This window comes from Pleuronectes platessa, chromosome 21 (genome assembly GCF_947347685.1).
Source record: "Pleuronectes platessa chromosome 21, fPlePla1.1, whole genome shotgun sequence".
Taxonomy (NCBI): Eukaryota; Metazoa; Chordata; class Actinopteri; order Pleuronectiformes; family Pleuronectidae; genus Pleuronectes; species Pleuronectes platessa.
Genome location: NC_070646.1, coordinates 14,091,258 through 14,114,770, shown reverse-complemented (window position 1 = coordinate 14,114,770; position 23,513 = coordinate 14,091,258). Strand labels below are relative to the sequence as shown.

The 23,513-nt window shown below is 42.6% G+C and overlaps 1 protein-coding gene across 1 annotated transcript; it reads right to left on the bottom strand.

The window, feature by feature from the left end:
* Positions 1-471: 471 nt before the first annotated feature.
* On the bottom strand, positions 472-23,173 carry LOC128426852 (arf-GAP with dual PH domain-containing protein 1). Its single transcript, XM_053413902.1, is given in 12 exon segments — positions 472-1,383; positions 2,129-2,357; positions 2,435-2,506; positions 2,653-2,715; positions 3,459-3,542; positions 5,596-5,742; positions 5,865-5,977; positions 9,273-9,355; positions 11,611-11,702; positions 14,305-14,357; positions 14,360-14,431; positions 23,083-23,173. Coding segments are annotated over 12 exon segments (1,128 nt in total). The 3' UTR covers positions 472-1,354.
* Positions 23,174-23,513: the final 340 nt, after the last annotated feature.

The following is a 23,513-nucleotide window of genomic DNA, read 5'->3' as shown; positions in this document are numbered from 1 at the left end:
CTTTCCACAGCAGCCATTTTGACCAGAAATAGTATGTGAATAGAAGAGAACCTTTCCTCAGGAGTTGGCAGAGACCAAAACAGAGTGAATATCAGACACACAATATTCACCAGTGTCAACTGTTTAAGCAGCTGTTAGCTAACACCTTAGCCATAACAATTGCTAAAGATAATATTATATCAGTCTTAAGATTAGTATTAATAACACATAATGAAGGTGCTGCTTTAGGTACTAAGCCTTAGTGAATGTGATTAATGACGCCTGTGTTTACCTGCTATTTCACATCAAAATGGCTGCCATGAAAAGGGTCAAAGAGGGAATGGTGGCTAAATGAAACTTTTCCTGTCTTTCACATTGGTTTGAGCACAAATCAGACACCTGCAACTTGATTTCAGACTCATCTGTATTGATGTTTTTGATCATACCAAACCAGCACTGATCCATGGATCAACACAACAATGTGTCCTTTAAAACAAGATGCAAAAAAGTAAATACCACAGTTGTAGACGTGTTATATAAATTACAATCCTATCACATTACAATCCTTTAAAGCAGCAATCACGGTCTACGATGACTCAGTATGTCCAACAGTACAAATAAAAAAAAGAGAACAGCTGTCGGATTGAGGTTTTCAAAGAACCCTGTCTGGAAGCAGATGAGTCGCCTCCAGCTACATTAACAGCGACGGTGATCACTGAGTTGTTGTGTGTGTTTTATGCATATTTGTTGTTAACAGCACTTTGTAGATTCAGGTTTATCAGGGTGTCAGTGCCAGAGGTTCCACCACACAGCGTCCTCAACCAAAACGTCACGATTCCACACACACGGTAAGCCACTGTCATCAAAACTGTACATTCAATAAATTAACAATACACTGTCTCGGTTAAGCAACCAGTGATATGACTCTAGATTACATAATTACATTAGATTACAGGTAGAATGCACCATTCACGAGACGAAATCCAGGGGGATAGAGGATGTCGAAGGGGATTGGATGGCCCACGCAGCTGAGGATGGGGGGGATGGTTGGCATGGTAATAGCACAAGGTCAGCAGGCGCGATAGGGATGACATCATCGACTCTTTGGCCTCAGACCACCAGCGTTTCACCCCATGAGGGACCACGAGTCCCTTTTCAAAGTTTGAGTTTCCTACACATAGACTGGAGTGCCGTGTTCTCTTTATTTTCTTTTTCTTCATGAGCTTTTCTCATCTCGGCTCACATCTCAAAATGCCCACACGTCCCCCACCCCACCTTTGTCCCGTCATGGTCTGTGGTCACACGCAAGGGTCGTCTCTGATCTGACCGAGACTCGATTTGGGATCTTTTTGGAGTTGTGGCGTCCCCGCAGGTTTCAAGGCTTGTGTTTGAAATGGGCCTCCACTGCAGAGATAGAGAAACGAAATGAGCAAATGTTGTAATGAAAGTAATAGAGGGTGAGCAGCAATACAGATAAATAGGCATATAACATACTAATAAAACAATTAAGCGTTTGAGGAATAGAAGCAGACGGCTTCACATGATGAGGAAGAGCTCAATCTACAAACCACATGGAGCTGGTGTAGAATAACTGAACAGCATGAGAGATATTTTGCATCTGCTCACAACCAGAAGTTGATTCCACTCCCTTCTCTCACAAAATACAAACAAAATAAATAATGTATCAACAAATTTAGTTAATCAAGATCCAGGGAGTACAATTTTTTTTAAAATCTCCAGTTGTTTATGTTTGTCTTTCCCCCCTACCATATTCAAAAGAGGGTTTTTTTCGGTTTTAGAGCCTGACTTATTGATTTCCTGTTCCCACCCTCGGATTCCTCCTCTACTCTCGCAACGAGTCTGTCAGAATTCATTAACCAAAGTGTAGTGATGAGTAGTCCCCTACGGGTGGTACTTTAAATCACTCTTATTATGAATTTAAAAATCTGAACGTAAAATCAATAAGTCCTGCACTGGAACTGAAAGACTGTGATCTTGAATAAAGATAGGAAAAAAGTAAAACCCTTAGTTGTTTATTTGTTCAATGCTTTAAGTTCAGAAAAAAAAACCATAGAATCACGTACATTTTCTAAAACTTTTCAACTGTTGCTACTACTGGTTTGTAACAAACACTGTCCTTTCTCAGCACCTGCATATTCCTGTGGCCTCATTGGTCGATTGATGACCCTCTGAAAGGCCCCTATCCAATCCCGCTGCTCGGCCTCCGTCTCGCAGGCAAAGAGGAACTTCCTGTCCGGCGTGACGATGGTGATGCCGTGGTTCCAGTGGTGGCCCTGCGTGGTCGGGGGCAAGCCGGCCATGACGGTGTAGCTGTTCTCTTTGCTGCCGATGAACACCTCGCCACGGGCATACGCATCCTGGGAGAGGAGAGAACGCAAGGTGAGACCTGTGAACGCTGAGTCATGACAAAGACAAATTTGAGGTCTCTTCTTACCAGAGGGTCTTTAAAATACATGAGTCTCCTGTCGTCCATCGTGAACCACCTCTTCTTGAAGCCCTCTGTGTGCTGTGATGAAAAACGAAGGGAGTCACTTCATTAGTGGAAGTGGTGGAACACTTTGGTCAGATTTGGGTCAATGTAACGTGATTTGTGAAATTAATCCTTATTTCATGTTCCAGAAATGATCCAGTGAGAATAACTACAGCACAAACCTTTGGGCCTGTTTTCTCCATAAAGCCTTCCCTCATGAAGTTTCTGGTCAGTTTGGGAACCAGCTGGAAGTAAAGAAAGAATCACTTGAAATGAGAACATTAAACTATTACTGATTCCAGAGATCTCTGTCTGTCTGTATGTGGAACACGTGACTCAAGAACAGGTCATGTTGTGTATTGTTAATGGCCAGAGGAAGTGCAGTGTCAAATTTTGGTCGTGCAACATATTAAAAGTTGATAGTAGTCAAAGAGTGCCTTGCAGTCAGTGGAGCTGGGGCTTAAACCATCAGTCTTAACTTTTCTTCTTCTAGTCCCGCCAGATCAATTTAAAAGTCAAACAGATGTTTACAGGTGATGATCGCTGTCATGGCAACAACATTCATAGAATCACTTCCTCTTTAGTAATTTGTCTTAAAAGTACGCTATGTTCGCACAATGTTCATTTTGTTGCTGCCTTGCTATATATCGAGCTGAATTTCAACGCTTTTATTTTGAAAAGTTGTGACCCGTGTCGATTGCTTACCATCCCTCTGAAATGCACATGTAATGTTAAAAAAATAACATGAAAATCTTCATTGCAGATAAACCAGTTAGGATGAATGCAAAATGTTCTCTTCACTCTGAACCAAAGCCTGTTTATGAAAGGTCTTCTCACAACGTCCAGCACACAAACAATAAAAAGCAATTGTATAATGTGTAACTGGAGTAATTATGATTCACTGACAATCAGACGTCTTTGACAATTTCTATCCTAACTATGAGCTCCTCGGCTGCGTGTGGTTCATGACGAATTTGTTCAACCTCACCTCCTCGTCGCTTGCTCCAGGATAAGCCACCTGCAGGTAGTGGAACCTGGCTGCTCTGATGGCATTGAACCAGTCGACCATCTCCTGCAAAACAAATAGGTAAAACACCCTCAGTGGCAACATGTCCTGCCGTCATTCACAATCACATTCTATCACAATCACATTCTATCACAATCACATTCTACCCCATTCACATGTGTTTTGGGCTGTGAGTATAGGGAGGAAACAGGAGCCGCACTCAAGGTCACCTTACAAGGCAGAGATAAAAACATAACAAAAAAAATTACAATGTCTCAAAAAGATCAATAAAACAGTAACCGTAAATATAACATTATGTAGGTTGGCCAAATGAAAAAGCATTGGACTGAATATGTCAGTTTAAAAAGATGGGTTTTGAGAAGGGCTGTATTTATCTATAAGGCCCTTACTGGTCTGTCACATTTTATCACTGCTGTTTTTTAATGTGGGTTCAAATTACTGGATTACACTACAGGTACCAACTGTTCTTACTGAGCACAGTAAATCCATTTTACTCTCATCGTGCACCTGCAACAGGAAACATTCAGTACAATCTAAAGCTCAACTCATTTTTAACCTTAGAGCAGTTCAAGTTTTTTTATCTCACCTTATTTTACCTCCAGCTGTTTTAGTTATTTCGCAAATTTGACTGTTTATTTGTTTTATTCCCGCGTAACATAAAGATTGAGTGAATGAAATTGAATATATAATTGTGATATGCATATTTTTTATTTCCTCTGACTCAATCTTTTTTATGTGGTGTAGGCAAGTGTGGTCAAAAGTGTGTGTGTGTGTGTGTGAGTGTGTTTGTGTGTATGTGTGTGAGTGTGTTTGTGTGTATGTGTGTGTGGATGCTGCAGCCCTGTCGATAACAGAGAGAAAGAAAGCAAGGGAGTGACGGTGACACTGGATGAACCCGGTGAACTCGTTTCTACCGCAGCCTTTGACCAGCAGAGGGCGCAGCACTTCCTCTCACTCTCCTTTACATTAATATCTGTCTTCTCCTTCATATCTTTTTTGATTAAGTATGCCCCCCCCCCCCCTCCAACCCCACCTCACCGACATCATGAACCCCCTTCCTCCACCTCTGTCTTTTTCTCTCTCTCTCTCTCTCTCTCTCTCTATTTTAGTCACACACTAAATCCGAGACATTTTAACGTAATGTGAGGCAATGATTTGTGTACTTGGCGCTATAAAACCCTCAGTGAGAGACATAGGACACACACACACACACACACACAACCACACACACACACACACACACACACACACACACACACACACACACACACACAAACACACTAGTTCACAGGAGGAGTATTAAGAAGGGTTAGAATAGAGGATAAAGGTTAATGAGTTTTTTTTTACATTCTCATTCTTGAATTCCCCGGAAAGGAACTGATTTGTAATATTTCAGGAAGGTTCCTGGAAAGGATTAAGTTATCTGGTGCTAATTAATGTATATAAATGACCTGGTGGTGTAACCTTGATAGTATTTTTAAGTCATAGCACAGCAACTCAGTCAATATGGGGAATTCCTCCCAATGGTCTGCATGGCCAGTGACTATGAAGATAATGGTAGGACGGTAGGACTACGATTAAACTTCAGCATCCCACTGATTTCTTCTTGCATGTTTGGTTTAACAGCACTGAATTGCCTGTATTGAACCTAATGTCCACTATGTTGATTGTAAACATTTTACAAGGTGATGCCAGATCAACGAGGGGGCAGAAATCTTCTCAGAGTTTGCATGAGAGGAAGCAGTTTGGCTTGAGGACAGCTCAAGCAGCTCATACTTCTCAGTTCCCTCTTTCTTACCAAAGATCCGTTGGAAAGAATCAGATTGTTCGCAGGCGACACATCACTACTGTTGAAATATTTTGCACTGCACTGTAGCTAATGAAGCCAGTGATTCTTAGTTGGAATAAGCCAAAAGGAGATGAATTATTAAAAGCGGTTTTCTAAGACTAAGAGTGTTTAGCAAAGCAGACAGCATACATATTCTACTACTATCCCTGTATTAGCACCATGTAGTGTATTCAAAGACTTGTACACTTGGCCACTGTAAGTGAGTGTGTGTGTGTGTGTGTGTGTATAAATAACAGTGTGAGAGTGTACCTTAGCGTCACTGTGGTAGACAAAGATGTTCCTTGTGCTGTTGTCTTTCAGGTAGGTGATCTGCAGGCCGCAGGGGTTGCCGATCTTGGCCGGCTGAAAGGTGGCGTTGAGCGTCTCGATTTTCATCACCGCCTTGGGATCCCTGGCCTGGACAGAGGCCGGACCGTGAACGACAAAACTGTTAATTGCCAAAGTGCCAAAGTGCCAAAGTGAAATCCTGCCACTGTAAAAGCACCAAACTTAAAAATGGGCTGTGTCATTGCTCTCACATCCTGCTTGTTGAAGTACTTCAGCGCTCCCTCCCTCTCTGACAGGATGAACTTTCGGCTGAGAAACTGACCGTTGTCTCTTCCTCGTTTCCATAGAAACCCCTCTCGGTACCCTGAGCAGAGAAAAAGGGGGGGGGGAGGAGGGAAAAAATAGAGGTTGAGAAGATGGTATCGAAACCAGACGAGAGATAAAAGACATAGGAGGCGTCCTCTGTTACCCTGAAATTAAAGATCATTTCAGATCTAATGTAGAAGTGATGGGAGGAAAATGGGGACATGAACGCAGCACAATGTCCATGAAGCAAACGGACGAGGGGGGGGGGGGGGGAAGCGCGGAGCAGGGGGCGCAGCACGAGGCAGCACATCCAAAGAGATTTCCATTGTCTCCGTACCAGAGAACATCAATTTCCATGTTAATGATATGCTGTACCATTTATAGCCTGCAATGTAAAACCCTCTGCCTCTGTCTCTTTTTTCTCCTCTATTTCCGTCTCGCTGTGAAGTGTATTCTTTCTAATCTAGACATATTTCTGTGGCTCGATGCACATCAGCGATCAGGTGGTACACCCAGAGAAGGGACTCATCTTCATTCAAGCCGTTAGTTCGATGCTGAGTCTTGTGTAATGTGCGCTTTAATTGTTGGATAAAGTATTTCCTGCACTAGAAACTGAGAATATGGGACAAAGTGGGCTAATGGGGCCTGAATGCTTGTGTAGAGGAGTGTAACAGAAGGCAGAGGGGAGATTTGGACAGGTTATAATTAAAAAATGTTGTTAGAGGGCCTGTTCACCCAAGTTACAGACTAAGCTAGAATGGGACAAGGCCCAACAATCAACTCGGGAAACCACATTTATACAAAATATAATCAATTTATCTTTGAGTCCAAGTGAACATTTGCACCTAATATGAAGAAATTCCCTCGAGGTGTTTTTGGAGCAAATGTGTTTTGCAAAGTCACAGCAATCTTGACCTTTGACCATCAAATTCGAATCAGTCCAAATAAATGTTTTTACTTAATCTGAAGTAATTCTCCTTAGGCATTCTTGAGATGGTGCGTTCACAAGGCAAGAAATGTGTTTTGACCTTTGACATTTGACCACCGAGATCCTATAGTATATTCCTATAATTTACCCGTTCAGACTGTGTAATATCTATTACTAGGGTTCATGTTGTGAAAAGTGAGACATCAAATAACACCAAATTAAGATGGTGTTACTCTGTTGCTATTCCCGGTGTCACATCACAAGCTGCAATGGGGAAACACCAGAATTTTCACAGCAGATGTGATCAACCCTGACGAGCACGATACAGAAGAAAGAATACTAACATGCACGTACAAGCACTTCTCAAATTCAGTCAAAGTGCTCGTTCTGTTGTCATGTTGTTCACCCCTCGATGAGCAGAACCTTGAAAGCTCCTTGGACCAACGTGTCCCTGTGGAGGCCGGCGGCAGAACCCAATTACCCGAATCATCCATTGATGACTTTTATACAATCATTTTCGTCCATTCTCGCATAAGTGGTTGTGTGTAGGTTTGCATTTAAAAATGCATTAAAGCACATTTAAGCTGTGACACTGTAATTGTCACTGACATAAAATAGAACTGTGTGTGTGTGTGTGTGTTCCTTTACATCTATATTATTCAAGCATAGACCCTACAGAGTGAGGACATTTTGGCAGGTCCTCACTTTTTCAATGGGCTGTTCGAGGGTTAAGACTTGGTTTTAGGGTTAGAGTTACAATTTAGGTTAGGGTCAGGAAATTAGTTTGGTTGGTTAATGTCGGACAAGGGGCTAGGGAATGATGTCAATGAGGTTCCTCAATAAGATAGAAGTACAAACGTGTGTGTGTGTTCGGCTCAGCAATGTGTGTATCTGTATCTTCCAGTATACATTTCACATGATATTGAAGATGGAGTATGATGATTGGCTTGTGGTGACCTCATCAGTTTATTGTTACAGTGGACACACACACACATGCAGAGTGTAATGATGTGAGTCATTGTGTCATTTATGTTTGTACATTAATACTCTCTACATCACTCATTGTGATGTGCAGGACATCTGGGTACGGTGTGTGTGTGTGTGTGTGTGTGTGTGTGTGTGTGTGTGTGTGTGTGTGTGTGTGTGTGTGTGTGTGTGTGTGTGTGTGTGTGTGTGTGTGTGTGTGTGTGTGTGTGTGTGTGTGTGTGTGTGTGTGTGTGTGTGTGTGTGTGGCCGGCTGAGAATGACAGTTGCCTGGCCTCCACAGCGGCCACAGTTAACATTGATTGAGTATGCAAGGGGGTAGGAGAAAGGAGAAGACTGTGAGGGAAGGAGCCGAGGGGTGGGGACAAGCAGGGTTATTGATCGATGAGGTAATGCCACTGTAGGTCAATGTTTCATGTCAGTAACACACACAAACACACACACACAGACACAACGATGGAATGACATGAGCGTAGAGGACAAAAAAGACAGAGGTAATCTGCAGCAGTGAATAAGGAGGAGCAAAAAAACGAGGCATGTGAATCGTCTGAATCCTGAACATGATGGCGGGTGATGGAGTCAGGAGTCGTGGAATCGAACCCACAGTGAATAACCCATAACCAACAACTGTGTTATAGCATCATTTAGCATTGAGCTGAATTACTGAGCTCAATGTTACCTCCACCAAGGAGCTTGTGTTTTCCTTCAAACTTGGTGGAAAGATCGGATGGACAGGTGCCACGACAGAGCCCATCAAAATGTTTTTTTTACTTTCTTTAACATTGTGAGATTTATTTTGAATTTCACCAATTTCTGAGGAAAATCCTTGACTGATCTTGATGAAAGATGTCCAGCATATTTAAGATTAAGATACATTTATTTGTCCCAAACACATGCACAGACATGCACAGGCACACTCATGCAGGTAGGGAAATTTAATCTCTGCTTTTAACACACAGAGCAGTGAGCGACCATGTACGGCGCACGGGGAGCAGATGTTGGGGGAGTAAGGTGCCTTGCTCAGGGGCACTAGACAGGGTAGGGAGAATCCTCTTGGATTTTTGGACAGATCAATCCAGGTTCGTCTTTTTGTTGTTTCTCCCTGGCGTCGAACCAGAGACGAACCAGAGACCTTTTCTGCCCATAGTCAAAGTTTCTGCCACTACCTATGTCTGTGTGTGTTATTTGATGCAGCTTGGCTGAGTATGTGTAATAGTATATTTGTTGCACTGGGACATTGTGTGGGACCAACTCAAGGACAAAAGGACAGAGGTCAAATGTTACAGTTTTTAATCTAAATGAGAACGAGGTTCCGTGGCACACAGGAGTAAGATGGATCACAACAGAGTTTGGGGACATTATCTGCTTGGAGGGGGCAAGGGTTAGTGTTGGGGAAACAGTATAACTGATGAGGGGGCTTCACAAGCATGACAGAACCAACCTGCAGAATAAGGCTCCTGTTTCTCGATGAACTCAAACTCATTCCGTTCGTACTTGGCTCGGATCCACTGCTCTCTCAACAGCCTGAGGAAATGATAACACACATAGTTAGGTTTCATTTCGATCACACACCCAGCGGCTGCCCCAATCCGCACACACTCACAAACAATTCCTGAGTAAGGCCTATAAGAAAAAGGCCTTTTTCTAATATAAGAAAAAGGCCTTTTACAACTCACAGACTTGTATCGCGCTGCAGCACAAAGGCCTCAGTGTCAAATTGTGATCAGCGCCTTTCGCTTGCCTGCAGTTTCCAAAGCTGCACACAGAGGAAGCTCTTTTAGAGCCTAAATTCTTAGAGCCTCGTCCTCTTCAGAGTGCGGAGAAACAAATGGCAGCAGTCAGCACGTCACCATGCCAACAGACTCTCTCCCCATCGCCACTTCGCTGCCTCTTCCAACCTTTCAGCCTCCCCGTCAGGCTCCGTGCTGCTTTCGTCCTCTCTCTCTCTCTCTCTCTCTCTCTCTCTCTCTCTCTCTCTCTCTCTCTCTCTCTCTCTCTCTCTCTCTCTCTCTCTCTCTCTCTCTCTCTCTCTCTCTCTCTCTCTCTCTCTCACACACTCCTCTTCTATTGGCACCTCTTAGAAAATGAATCGGCTGTTCTGTGTTTCCCATATCTGTTTGAATGGCACCCTAAAGTGACACCGGGTCTTAAACACTAAACTCCCTGGTTCTCGGGGGAGTGGAGTGTGAGAACAACACCATGGCTTACACGCAGGCACAGACAGAGGCTACTCTTTTGTCTGTTGGCAGATGGACGTTCAAAATTATGATGGTATCAATACAGAGAAACTAAGACGGCCCATTTTGTGGCCTACAGAAAAAAAAATTGTTTTGTTTGCAGCAGTTTGTCAAAAAAGAGTATTTTACTGTTGTGAAACAATATCAAAGAATGCTCTGTGATGGAGAGTAGATAAAGCATGACATAGTCCACAGGGTAGTGTGAATATTGTGTTACCTTACGCATGAACCGTATTTGTAGTTTGTTGCGCTGCAGAGAAATAAAGTCATTAAGAACCAATAGATAGTCAAGACTTGTATGAAACTTAATTGTTGTTATTTTAACAAAACATTTACACTGAACCGATGAGATAATGGACCTTTCCGTAGCAGCCATTTTGACATCAAATATGTAAACACGAGTGATAGTTATAATTAATTTAGGTAGAAGAGTATTAAAGGGATAACTAACCCCCGTGTTTACCTTCTACTTCATGTCAAAACTGCTGCTGTGAATAATGTTGTGTTAGTACATTGGCAGAGGCTCCATTCTTTTCAGCCATTCAGTTCACTGTGTACACACGTGCCTTTCATACATGTGGATGTATACACTGCACACATGACATACATGATACAAATCAAAATGTCATGGCTAAAAAAAAGAGGCACCCATGCAGCCTCTCCTGTTAGCAATAGCAACCAAAATGGTAACATGTATAGTAACTCATAACTGTTGAATATTAGTGACTTGAGAAAATCGGCCTTTGATATTGATGTATGTGTGCAGAAGCTCGGAATTCTTAAAATGTATTCAGCACCAATATTGAATATTTATCAAATCCATATTGGTGCTGCTTGTGGGACAATTTTTTGGACGGATCCAGTCCTGGACCAGCTCCAGACCAAAGATAAAAGACATCAAGCCGGGAGCTGGGCCAGATTTGGGGAAGGAAGCGGATCTGCGCCAGTATTGGCCCGTCCTGCCAAAGAACAACGGCCCAAGTCTGTTTTGTGGATCTGGATAAGAACTTGTGAAAGCTCTGGGGTCAAACTATTTTTTTCCCGATCTTTCTGTTATTTGTATTAGAGGAAACAGTATTCCAAATATGAGCGAGCTCGCAAGTCACCTCTGATATTTTGGTTAATAAAGGTTATATTATACATTGACACACAAAGTGACATTTGAGTGTTGCTTGTACCGTGAAGGTTCAAAACAGTTCAGCTACGAAACCAAAATATTCAGTAAACATGGGGAAACAGGGGAACGTTGTAAAGAGGATATTGTGATATAAAAGATTTGTAACTAAATCAATCTGAGCTATATCTTCTTTACGTTTCTGTACTCCAAAACACTGGTAGTAAAACAGGCTGACTCAGTTAGCCTGATTAAAAACTGTTATCCGATAGCCTCAAGTAGAAACTAATTCCATTTGCAAGGATATTCTCTTTTAAGACTACAGACATGAATTGCCTGATTAAAATCGTTTAAGGACCGTGGTTGCACATACAAGGTTGCACCACCAGTATTTGCGTTTCGACTGTGACAAAAGAGAGAGCACTCACTTGCAGTCAGTGTGTGTTGGTCTGTAGTAGAAAGCAGGAACCTTCTGCTCATATTTGGCCTTGGCTGCATTGTTTCCCATAGCAGCCATTAACTGAAAAGAAGAAAGGACAACACAACTTGGTAATCGGAACAGAAAAAAAGAAAATACACCAGTTTCCAACACTTGATGTATTTCCCATGTCTAGAGTCAACGGGAACCAGATCATTATTATATACTGGCAGATTCAACCAGCCACTGTTCAGGTATTTTATTTTGAAAAAAGTGGCACCATGACATCAGGCATTGGCTTGTAAACTATCGTTTTGAAGCTTTGAGTGTGGATTTTTATCCAGCGCCATCATGCATGTATGTCACTGGAGTTTTTATTATTACACACAATAAGGAGGGGCTCTAAATATATGCATGTTCCTAGCAAAAGTTGAGATTAATCCGATTTTGTTTTCTCATAGTGCTCACACCTTACATCCTCAAAAAACATCTCCACAATACATGTTAGAAAATGCAATAATGAAATTCTGACTGCCTCTAAATATTCTCATATTATTATTATTAGGAAATATTTTGTGGCGCTTACTTCACTTTACTTAAGCTTCAATCATGTTGTAGAGTTTTAACTTCTTCCAGATGCTCTATCCCATTGTTCTCCTTCACCTTATGTTGAAGATCATCTACCTGTAACACTTACTTAAGCTCTCAAAATGAAATGCTTATCTGATGTTCTCAAAATTGCTCAAAGGACACGACTCTCAATCATCAAACACCAGAGCCTTTCGGTATGAGAGGGGATTAGAAATATGTGCAGGCAATCATTGTCGTCATCACTGAGTCATCATGAAGGGAGACCGTGTGGGGCATTTGTGGCAAAGTCTTAAAGACATGACAGGCATACGCAGTATTCTAGCTAGGTTTGGCTAATCGAGTGAATACTATTGTGACTTAGATCGAGGAGGTTTTATTGGAATGGGACTTCAACAGCTCCAAAAGCCTCAACAATAAACTGGCATACTACTCATCTAATTCTCCGGCTTCCTTAAGTACAGAGCACACTAAAACTTTGCAAAATATTTCTCTCAGCGTATAAACTTTACATCACTTAAATAAAAAAATACAGAACGTACCTCGTGGCTAATGTTGCTTTAAATCACTGGGAAGTATAACTTAATTTAATGAGTTGGATGAACTTTTATTCATTCACCTCTTCAAGTCACAACTCATGTTTCAAGTTCTAAAATGCATAGTATTTTTTTAGCTTTTACCTTCATACACCTTCCCACTCTCATCTTAAGATAAATCCACCATCAAATCCCGATAATTGTCCTCCTACAAATCCAACCTCCTGGTTTTCATCATGACTCACATCAGCATCCCTTCCCCCAAAAAGTATTTTTTGTCCCTCATGTTGTGTTTTAGTGCTGACATGATATATTCAAAGGACGATTTCACACTTTCCCCTGCAGGGCCAAATATTTTAATCAGCTTCACCTCACTGACGACCAAATGTGCATTTCTGTGTTTGCAATTGTGCACAGATGTCAATATTTCTCGCTGACATATTTCTGACTGTTTGCAGGAGACAGAACAGCTCGGCTTCTTTTTACACCCAAGAGAAAAGTCTCACGGATGGAATTATACTTTATTGATCCCTGTGAGGAAACACTCACGTTCTCAAAGAGAGGTCAGAGGTCAGGGTCGGGTAAAGATCACCAGAACCTAAGCTCTGGTATCACAGCCAATCGAAACATCTATTAGTTGATTGATAGTTGATGGTGTTAAGTCGGATAAAACCATGATGCTGTGTTGCTGTGGTAACCTACAGTTCTCTGATCCCCAGACACGTCCAAGTACATATCACTGCTCTCCACCTGCTTCACGGTATTCATGTCTTCATATTGATATCTGACGTGGGAGTTTCCATAGAAACAGCCATTCTAATGATTTAGTTTGTAGACTCTGTAGTTACCAGTGTAAAACTTCTGGTTTCCATTTCCAGTTTGACCAATCACGTCGCTGGTTAACAGTCCATGTGGAGAGTGAAAGAAGTGGAACAGATAGACTGGCATGCATCTGCTGTCCGCTTTTTAATTTGTCAGCATTCATAAGCAGATAGCTGTTGATAGAGATGAGCCAAAGGATGTCTGGACCTGCAACACCTATAAATAGTATCACTTTTGTGTGGAGAACAATCGACCCTTGTGATATAAGAAACTCTCGGCCCGGGTGGATCGATACAGACGATACCATGCAGATGTGAGACTGGTATCAATCCTGTTTGACACTTTTGAGAATTTGAATCAATCATCTGAATGTATTTTGAGTTTATGTTACTGAAATGAATTAAAAAGAAAATAAACAACTAAAATAAGTGTTTATAGATTACAATAATAACATTATTAAGATATAGATGTAGAAATTGTACATGTGTTTTTATTTGCCTTATGAAGAATTGTTGGGTCGCTGAATATACTGATGGTGGAATCTCATGAGGTTTGATTCATCAGGTTAAAATATGCAGTTGGCAACAAGTTTGTGCAGTTAGGAGAGTTTGGTGAATTAGACTTAGAACATTGAGGATTGAAATGACCAGCTGTGACCTCAAAAACATGTGTCTTGTGAGGTCACAGTGATCTTGACCTTTGAAACATCAGCTGGTCTTTAAGTACAAGAAAACATTGGTACAACATTTCTGCCCTACCTCCACCTCGCTTGCCTCCCACGTGTCCTGGACCGACTTTACCCGGGTGATGTGGGGATGCTTCGGTGAAGGAGCGAGCAGGCCTGGCAAACAAACACGCCCAACGTCACCGACGCCCAGTCCGGCTCTGCGGGGGGGAGAGAGAGAGAGGGGGCGGGATATGAAATTGGGTGAAAACGCACACGGGGATGATAGAAAGACACACAGGAGCAAAGAGGTGTCTTGTCATAAAGGCGCCGCAACATTGAGAACAGCAGCTCAAGGTCCAGGCTATAAATACTGAAAGTGCTGATGCTGGCTCTGTTAGGTAATAGGAGCAAAGCAAATGAAGCAAATGTTACAAGGGACTCTGGTCGAGTGTGTCACTGCTCATAAAGGAGAGCAGGGCAGCAAATAGGGTTTTGGGGAAATCCTGTTTTATCTTACTGACAGGAAACAGACTGCCGGAGATCTGATCAGAAGTCAGACGAGATCGATATTAGGTTAGTTACATCAGCAAACTCCTAAATACACTGTGATAACATCATCACGAATACACACACGCACACACACACGCAGGCACACATACACACACACACACACACACACTGGGGGGCTCTCTGCAGCGTGACACAGAGGCAGCATCAACGGGTGTTCAGCGAAGGTACGTGTGAGTCACCGCTTCATACCAAGACTTTGATTCTGCCCGTGCAAATGAAGTCGTCAAAGTCAGAGACGCAGCATGTGATAGATGGAGAGAGAGAGAGGGAGAGAGACAGGGAGGGAGAGAGAGAGAGAGAGAGAGAGAGAGAGAGAGACACACAAGGCGCAGCTCTTACTGAAAACTCAAAGCTTGGTATAACCACATTGTTAGAGTAAAAGTTTCAGAGAATAATTACATTAAATCCTGGTTAAAATGAAAATAAATGAATAATTGATTAAGATGAAGTATATTGTCAATTTCTTTAATAATTGTTTTTTTTTTCTTCAGTCATGTTTCAAGACAAACTGTGGAAACATTAAGTTGTTCCAGTTACTATAAATATATCCATATTTCATTAGAACATTACTTCAACATGTAAACTTTGGGGCCTTCAATGGGCTTTGCCCTCTGGGATATTTATAATTATGAAAAATTCTCAGTTAACCAAGAAATAATTATGATTCATCAACTATACATATACCACCTGAGCCAATATGTATTCAATTAAATAATGCCTTTTCAAATAAGTAAACTATCTCCTATAAATTGTCAGACAACATTGACATTTTTTTAATCCCAATGCCCTGAGTTTTGCTTACAGCATCACAGCTGCTCGCCTTCTTGTAGACTCTTAGCCTTGATGCTCAATAAATTGCTTATTGCTTCTCAGAACTATTGCCAAAATACTCCTTAGGTTTGCTTTTGTTGTAGAACCATGCCATTCACGAGAGACCGACACTGTGGACATTTTCAATTAAGACTCCCTTTAATGTGGTCACGTGTGCCGAGTGCCACGTTTTACAGTTGAGGATTAAAATGCTCCTCCAATGAGCATCATAAATTCACAGGAGCGACGAGCCGCTAAGAGAACCATGTTCTATCAGGCAACACTCAGCAGCCGCCACATTCTCCCTCCATCTCATAATCGCTCTGCCGCTGCCATTTCTCAGACTAGGAGACCCTCGGCGTGCTGCACCACAGACACACATGCATGCACACACACACATTCACGGAGTGTGTAACACCCAAGGGAGTCATATAAGAGCTACAGTAGAAAGAAGGGTGGAAAAGGGAAACCATACTATTCTTGCATTTACGTCCTCCTGAGGCTGGAGACATGAGGTGCCACAGAGCCTGAATAGGGATGAGCAGGAGGGGGAGAGGGGTGAGGGAAGTGTGCGTTGGTTGTAAAGAGATGATGTTAGTTCACAAGATCGCCACGGGTGTAATGTGGCATCGACAATAATCTCCCTTTGATTTCCCTTTTGCAACACGGAGCATTAGGACCAAGTAGAATAGAAAGAAATTCAGAAATCTTCGAGAATGAAGTCAAAATTTCAAGAAACAAATATTATCTCATGAGAAAAAAGTCAAACTCTCACAAGGAAAACGTCGTGTAATGAGAAAAAAGTTGATATTTTAGGCTATGTGTCCTTTTAAACGAGGAATATTATAGGATCAGCCTGTTGCCTGCATACAAATGAAGAATGTAGAGCATCTTGTTAAATTATACTCTAGTATTGGTCTCACAAATTATAAAATACTTTTTTTTTGGCACATCAGCACCACATCATTATAAGAACATCTTGAGAACCGTCGGCTCTGAACAAAGGACCACAAGGTCTGAAGGAGATTGTCTCCTGTGGAGGAAATGTTTGGTAGGGCGGCTACTAAGCTATTTTCTCTATTCTCGTAATAAATTATTATTTAATGTTTGTTTTGTTCTCATTTACAAATTGACTCTTGTAATATTACCACTTAACTCTTGCAAAACCATGACTTTTTCTGCTCAAATATTATGATTTCACAATTTTATATTTGTAAATTACAACTTTATGACTTTATTCTTAAAATCCAACCTTGATGGTCGGATTTTTCTTTACTTCAACACGGGCCCAATACTGCATTGTACTTCTAACTTAACTGTGACATTTTTGATCACATGAAAAGCACTGGAGATGGTGATTTGATGCCACCAACAGCGACGCACACGGATGACGTGATGGAGGGAAACGCACACACTGCTGTCACCATAAAGCACAAGCAGCCATTCAGCGGTGAGGTCATCGCCGTCTGAGTCAGGCCTTACTGAGACGAAGACAGCACTCATGGAGATTACAGTGGCTGACTAACCACACACACACACACACACACACACACACACACACACACACACACACACACACACACACACACACACACACACACACACACACTCACACTCACACTCACACACACACAGGTCTTCCTCCTCTAAATGTACTGTACATAGTAGATGTTTCTCCACAGGATCACTGTGAACAACAGATGCTGAGTCGTAGGGAACAGGAGGTGGAGAACTCCTGATGTAGTGTGACTGTTTTCACTTTTTTCTTCTTTTCACAGAAGATCTTTTTAAAGATCTCCCATCCCTAAAGTATTGTTGAGGAAAAAGTGAAGTTACAGGGCTTGTTGTGGTGGACAGACAACAGAGCTGTGGATTCAGCCGCTCAAGGTTGAGGAGAGAAGTGCCTGTGGCCTTCCTGCCGGGCAGAGGCAGGACAAATGAACGACGGGGTATTTATAAAATAGCAGCTCCTGTGCCCCGGACGCCCACGAGCACTTTGCAGTCAGTTTTTCTGCATCTGCGTGAGTTCACTCGTGTGTCTGGACCAACACATGTCAGTCTGCCAGTGGCTGTGTCACGGTGGAGGTTAATGGCTAAACAGCAGGTCGAGCTGAAGGTCGTGACCCTCCCGTGTCTCAGATAAACCCCTCAGGCAACCAGCACAGCTTCACTTTTACAGTAGTACCTCCTGCAGATATGACTGAACTTGCATTTAACAAAAGCTTGAACTCAGAACTGATATGATTTTTATGAAATATAAAAAAAAACGAGTGACTAATTTTTATTTCAATTTATTTGCATAAACACCCACCGGAATCTAGCAGCACAGTATATTGATCGCATTCAAATATGAATCGCTTTCGTATAATCTCCACGAGATATCAAATAGTCCGGATTCAGATCATGAACAAATAGTCCACATAAAGCAAATTAGGAGGATTGTATTTATCATATTGTTCATGCTTTCCAAATATTATTATATTGAAACATCTTCCGACCACAGTCAGCTCTATAGCCCACAGATGTTTCCAGGTGATCCCTTCTAAAAATCAGAACTTTGTGTTTTGGGATATTATCTTTCATCCAGACACTGATGTATAACAGCAAAGACAAACACACTTACAATTTTTGCCACGCCGATATTGTGGTACCGTTGAGTGGAGCATTGCATTAGCAAACCCAACATAATCAGCTGCATCACTAATGCTTCATCATCACTGGCTCGTCCGTGAGCTGCTTGGCTACCGGCTGATGATTAACATCCCGTCAAGACCTTGGTGCCAATACTGTTTACAAAGCTTCCTCCAACACCCCATCCTTCTCCCTCAGCTGGAATAAAATGTACGATTATTTGCATCAGTCAAGATGGGATTTGTTCAGAACCCCTTCGTCCGTCTCATATTCTGTTAGAGCCTAAAACAGGAAAAGCCTTTTCTTGTAAAGCTGTAGAAGGAAGAGCCAACCAATGGGGATTTGGGGGGCCATTAAATATATATGAATTCCCCCTTTGCTCTTAGAAATGGGAACACACCTGTTGCATAAAGACTGTAAAGATGGGGGAAATGATTGCTCCCCAAAAGTGAAGCCAAAGCGTCTCGGGTGCCACCTGGTGGCTGGCTGCAGCATAGGTTATAAACAGAGATTATAAATCCCACCTCCTCCATGTTAGCAGATGGGACATGGAACAAACTAAAAAGTAAAAACTGTCAGAACTAATTTTCTTACCACAGTAATGCATGTATGCATCAAGTGATACATTTACACATTTTTCAGTACGATTGGAATGTGTTATTTGATGCTATGAAAATCGGCTGAGACATGATGATGGACGGCTGTGACTGACTCATAATTGGTCGAGCTCGTCTATCAGTGGGACGTCACTAACGTGGCTCCACCCCCAGATCGATACTGCAAAGACTGGGTCCCAATTGTGCAAGATGCGCAGCGTTTGTATCTGGAATCATTTGGCTTCATTTCTGGTTCATGAGTGGGAGTGGAGACACATCGTCCATCTTTATATACAATCTATGAATTGCACATTGACCCTTGCCGACACTGTTTCAGTGGGAATAAGATGAAGTTACAATGTGAAATGTGAAATATTGGTGATTTTCAACAGCTCTCTTGAACTTAGAAAAAATAAACAGTAAAAAAAAATAAACGTAATATCCTCACGACCGTAATATCCTCCCCCTCCTCCTATCTCATCAGAGGTGCCGCTGTTTTCTGCTGTTCGACAAACACCTTCCTCGCCGCTCTGAGGACTGCTGAGGCTTCTCTCTGGAGGGAATTACTCGTTTGTGTGTTTTCCTTAGCGAAGGGCAGAGCTGCAGTGCTGCTGAGCTACAGGGAAACCTGCCGTATAAGCCCCCAGCCCATCCTCTCAGCTTTTTATCGTCGGGGCACAGAGGGGTGATGAGAGAAAGAAAAAACCCACACAGAGTGACTAGGCATTAAAAAAGTGCACAAGCAGTGATGCCACATTGTGTGTGTTAAGACTAATTCCAGCAGGCTCCCTGTCTGCTTAATGGATGTTGTATCTGGGGAAGATAAAACAGGGTTGAGGGAGGACAGCAGGGTCAGTGCTGCTGATGAGATATTCTGTCTTACCTGCACATCCAAGGTCAATAAGGGGATTTCATGTGATGCAGCGGCCACACTGGAGGTCATCGGCAATCCATTGCTTCTAGAACTGGAATTGTCTAGATTCTGCTCCAGGGCAAGGACTTGAAGAAAAGACTTGAGTGAACTTTAGGCTTATTTCAGGATACATTTCTGCGTATAGTCTTTAGACTTGCTTTTCAGTCTATCATGTGTTTTAAATGATTTTCCTTGCCGTCTTTCTCTGGTTTCCCACCGTTGTGATTGTCTGCAAACATCCTAATGTGTCTCAATTGAGCTTTATCATCCATACCTACCGCATGTATGATCTCTGCATCATGTCTTTAGAAATTAGCAAAATTGTTGAAAAAAATATTTGGGTAATTTCCAAATTGTCGCAATGTCAAAGACTTCAATCTTGAATCTGCCCCTTCGATCCAATCCACTCCAAAAGTTAAAGAGTTCTTCCTTGGGACATATCCCACCCTTCCACTGAGGGTTGGTTCAGTAGTTTTCAGTTTTGCCCCGATCATGTCATCTTGTTAGCAAAAGCAAACCTATAATGTTTATTACTGCTGTGAGACATATCATGTTAGTTTTTTGTGAATGTAAAAAGTCTCCAAAGCAAAAAAAAACCATAACCCCGCCCCTAGAATGCCTCATCACTAGTTCGCCCAATACTTCTGCATAACTCTGATGTCACGCGACTCGAAACCCCACATTTGCATAATTCACGACAAGCAGCCAGTTTTGCACGCCCCCTGTCAAAACCAGGTAAAGTGAGAGTGGAGGAATTCCCTACATGCGCTGGAAGTGGTTGAACAATGAAAACACAGTGGGCCAGATGGCCAATCAGAGCAGACTGGGCTTTATCTGGAATATGTTCTTAAAGAGACAGGAGCTCAATCCAAGTGTTTCAGACAGAGGCTGAAAAGAGGAGCTGCAGCAGTGGACAGTAGGAAAGAAATGTGTTCTCTGACCATTTGAGAACGTAAACCATTTCAAGTAATAACAAAATATAAAATTGTCAACCGGAATATAAGCTTTAATATATAATATACCTTTTAAACCACTTGCTCGCCGTTTTAGCGTGTACAAGGAACACTGAGGGTTAAATATATTTATGTCGATATTTTTCCTATATGGCAATTATATTTATTTGTAAACAGCTTTTTTTTGTGTGAATTCAGCTGTGTAAAAACACAGTAGCGGTGACTACAGAGAGCAGCAGGAGACTGAACAGTGGTGTAATGAGCGCTCCACTCCGCAGAGTAACCAGCTGTGAGGCTGCAAAGGGAGGTAGACTTTAAAATGTCAATATAGACGATCACACAGCTGTGTGTATTTATGTTGAACCTTTTTTTCTGCATAACTTCAATCATGAAATAATGATGAGCTGAAATTGACGGTTTCCCTGAGATTGATTTAGCTTTTGTTGACGTTATTTTGGCGTTTGTTTTGTGAAAAAGACAAAAGTCCCTGCAAACCTTTCATTAGTGAGACCTTAATACACAGTGAGATATTTTTCCGAGCAATAATTTGCATGTATTTTGGAATAACACTAAACCCGATTAACACATGTTATGAGAAAAAAAGTCCTAAAATGCATTTATTAGTCGACTCAGTCTTCTCCTTGTCTCTCACTCTCGTCTGTTCTCATTTTTCTGCATTGGGATGATTTGTGGTGTTCTGAGCCGTAATCAAACTGGGATGTTTTTCCCCAAAAGAAGGTGAGATAAGATCCCATCCCCATCGGAGATCCGAGCCACCACACCGGCATCAATAATTCATGCCTTGACCATTATGAGATGCGAATCATGAGCATGGGAATTCCTGGTTTATTGTAGCGGATGAAAGGGAAGGTTTGGTTTAGGGTGAACTTAGCCCAGTGAGCAAGAATGCAAATATGGAGGAAAGCAGTTTGATGGATTCCACTAAAGGCTCTTCACTGTAGTCGTGATCAGAAACAGTCACCGTGCCAGAACCTGCTTGTCTGACGGCTCAGCTACTGAACGTCAGAGCTGTCATACAATCTCCCAGATGTTCTTTTCACAGCTGTGTAACACACAGCAGCCGTCCCACCTTCTGTAATAACTACACATGGGTGTAAGTGGTGTAGTAGCCAGTAAGCCTGGTTGGTATGGCCTTTAAAAAATGATACATCCATAAACTTGTACCTATTTTAATACCAATCCATCCAATCGTTGCTGAGATATTTCAGTCTGGAAAAGAGGGATGGACCAGACATTTCCATTTGTAAAAGCTTTAGACTGGCTATAGGCTGAACTGCTTCATGTAAGTTGGTGATACAGAGGAGCAAAAGGCACCATGAAAATCTAAAATGCTACAATCAACACACACACACAGATACAGAACCAACCACACTGGGAGACAGTTCCCAGTTTCTTTCTCATCATGAAAACAACCTGCTGTCGTGATGAAATCCCTCTTCGTCCACGGCTCAGACAAAGCTATCTAATTTTTGTGGATAGCGCTGCTGGCTCCAAAAGCTGCTTCACTACAGCCAGTTCTCAGTGGAGCAGTAACCAGGGCCAAGGCACAGGCGTCCTGGGCCCGGGTTCGCCTCCAAGCACTGGGCGTGCGGCCCGCACGGGAGCCTCGATGGCCACCAACTGGTTTGTTGCCATTTCAGCCAGGGGAAGGGAAGGGAAAGGGAAAAAGAGGGGATTTAAAAAAAAAAGGAGGAATTCGAGAGAGAAAAGGAATGTAGACAGATATGGTTTCAGTGTCTCTGAGGGGAATGAAATAACCCAGGTCCCCTATGCTGAGCGAATGTATATCACATCTGTGAATGAGAAACAAACACGTACACCAAACAAACAGACAGATAAATAAATAAATGAATAAATAAGCACCCAAATAATGACTGAGCAACTGTGTGGTGGTTGCTGACATTGAAAGAATGATAACAAACGACCACGACACACACACACACACACACACACACACACACACACACACACACACACACACACACACACACAACCCCACACATATACTTCCATCTTATTGAGGACATTCATGGGTATTATCCTTCCATAACCTTAACAATCCCCCTTCCACACAGACACAACCACACACACACACACACACACACACGCACACGTCTTTGTGCACCCTCACACACACCGTGTCATCCATATAGGAGTGTCTCATGTGTTTATGGCTCAGTCCAGAGTCCGGTCTGTTGTAGCCGGGCCTCACTCTACCGGCAGAACAAACACATGTGTCCCACATCTGGGCCGAATTGCCCCTGACACCCTCCCGGCTCACCTCCCCACCTCACTGTGCACAGCGGCGGGCATCACATCTGTGCATCACAGAGCCACAGGATGAACTGGGTGAACTGGATGAACTGGATGAATACCTGGGTTGCCGCAGTCGGCGCACGTCCCGTTCCCCGGTCTGTCCAGCACGTCCTGCAGGAGCCGGGTGTCTCCCTCCGGTTCCTGCGCCATCCCGAGTCTACCCGAGCAGCAGCCTCACCACCGCGGTGCAGGGAAGGAGCCTGCGCAAGAACATCCGCTGAACATCCACACACACACAGACACACACACACACTGAGACACACACTGGTCCGACCACCTGCCGCCGACAACCTGAACTGGAGAAATGAGAGAGTCTCTCTCTCTCTCTCTCTCTCTCTCTCTCTCTCTCTCTCTCTCTCTCTCTCTCTCTCTCTCTCTCTCTCTCTCTCTCTCTCTCTCTGTCCTTCTCTCTCTCTCCCTCTCCCTCCCTCTCTCTCTCTCTCTCTCTCTCTCTCTGTCCTTCTCTCTCTCTCCCTCTCCCTCCCTCTCT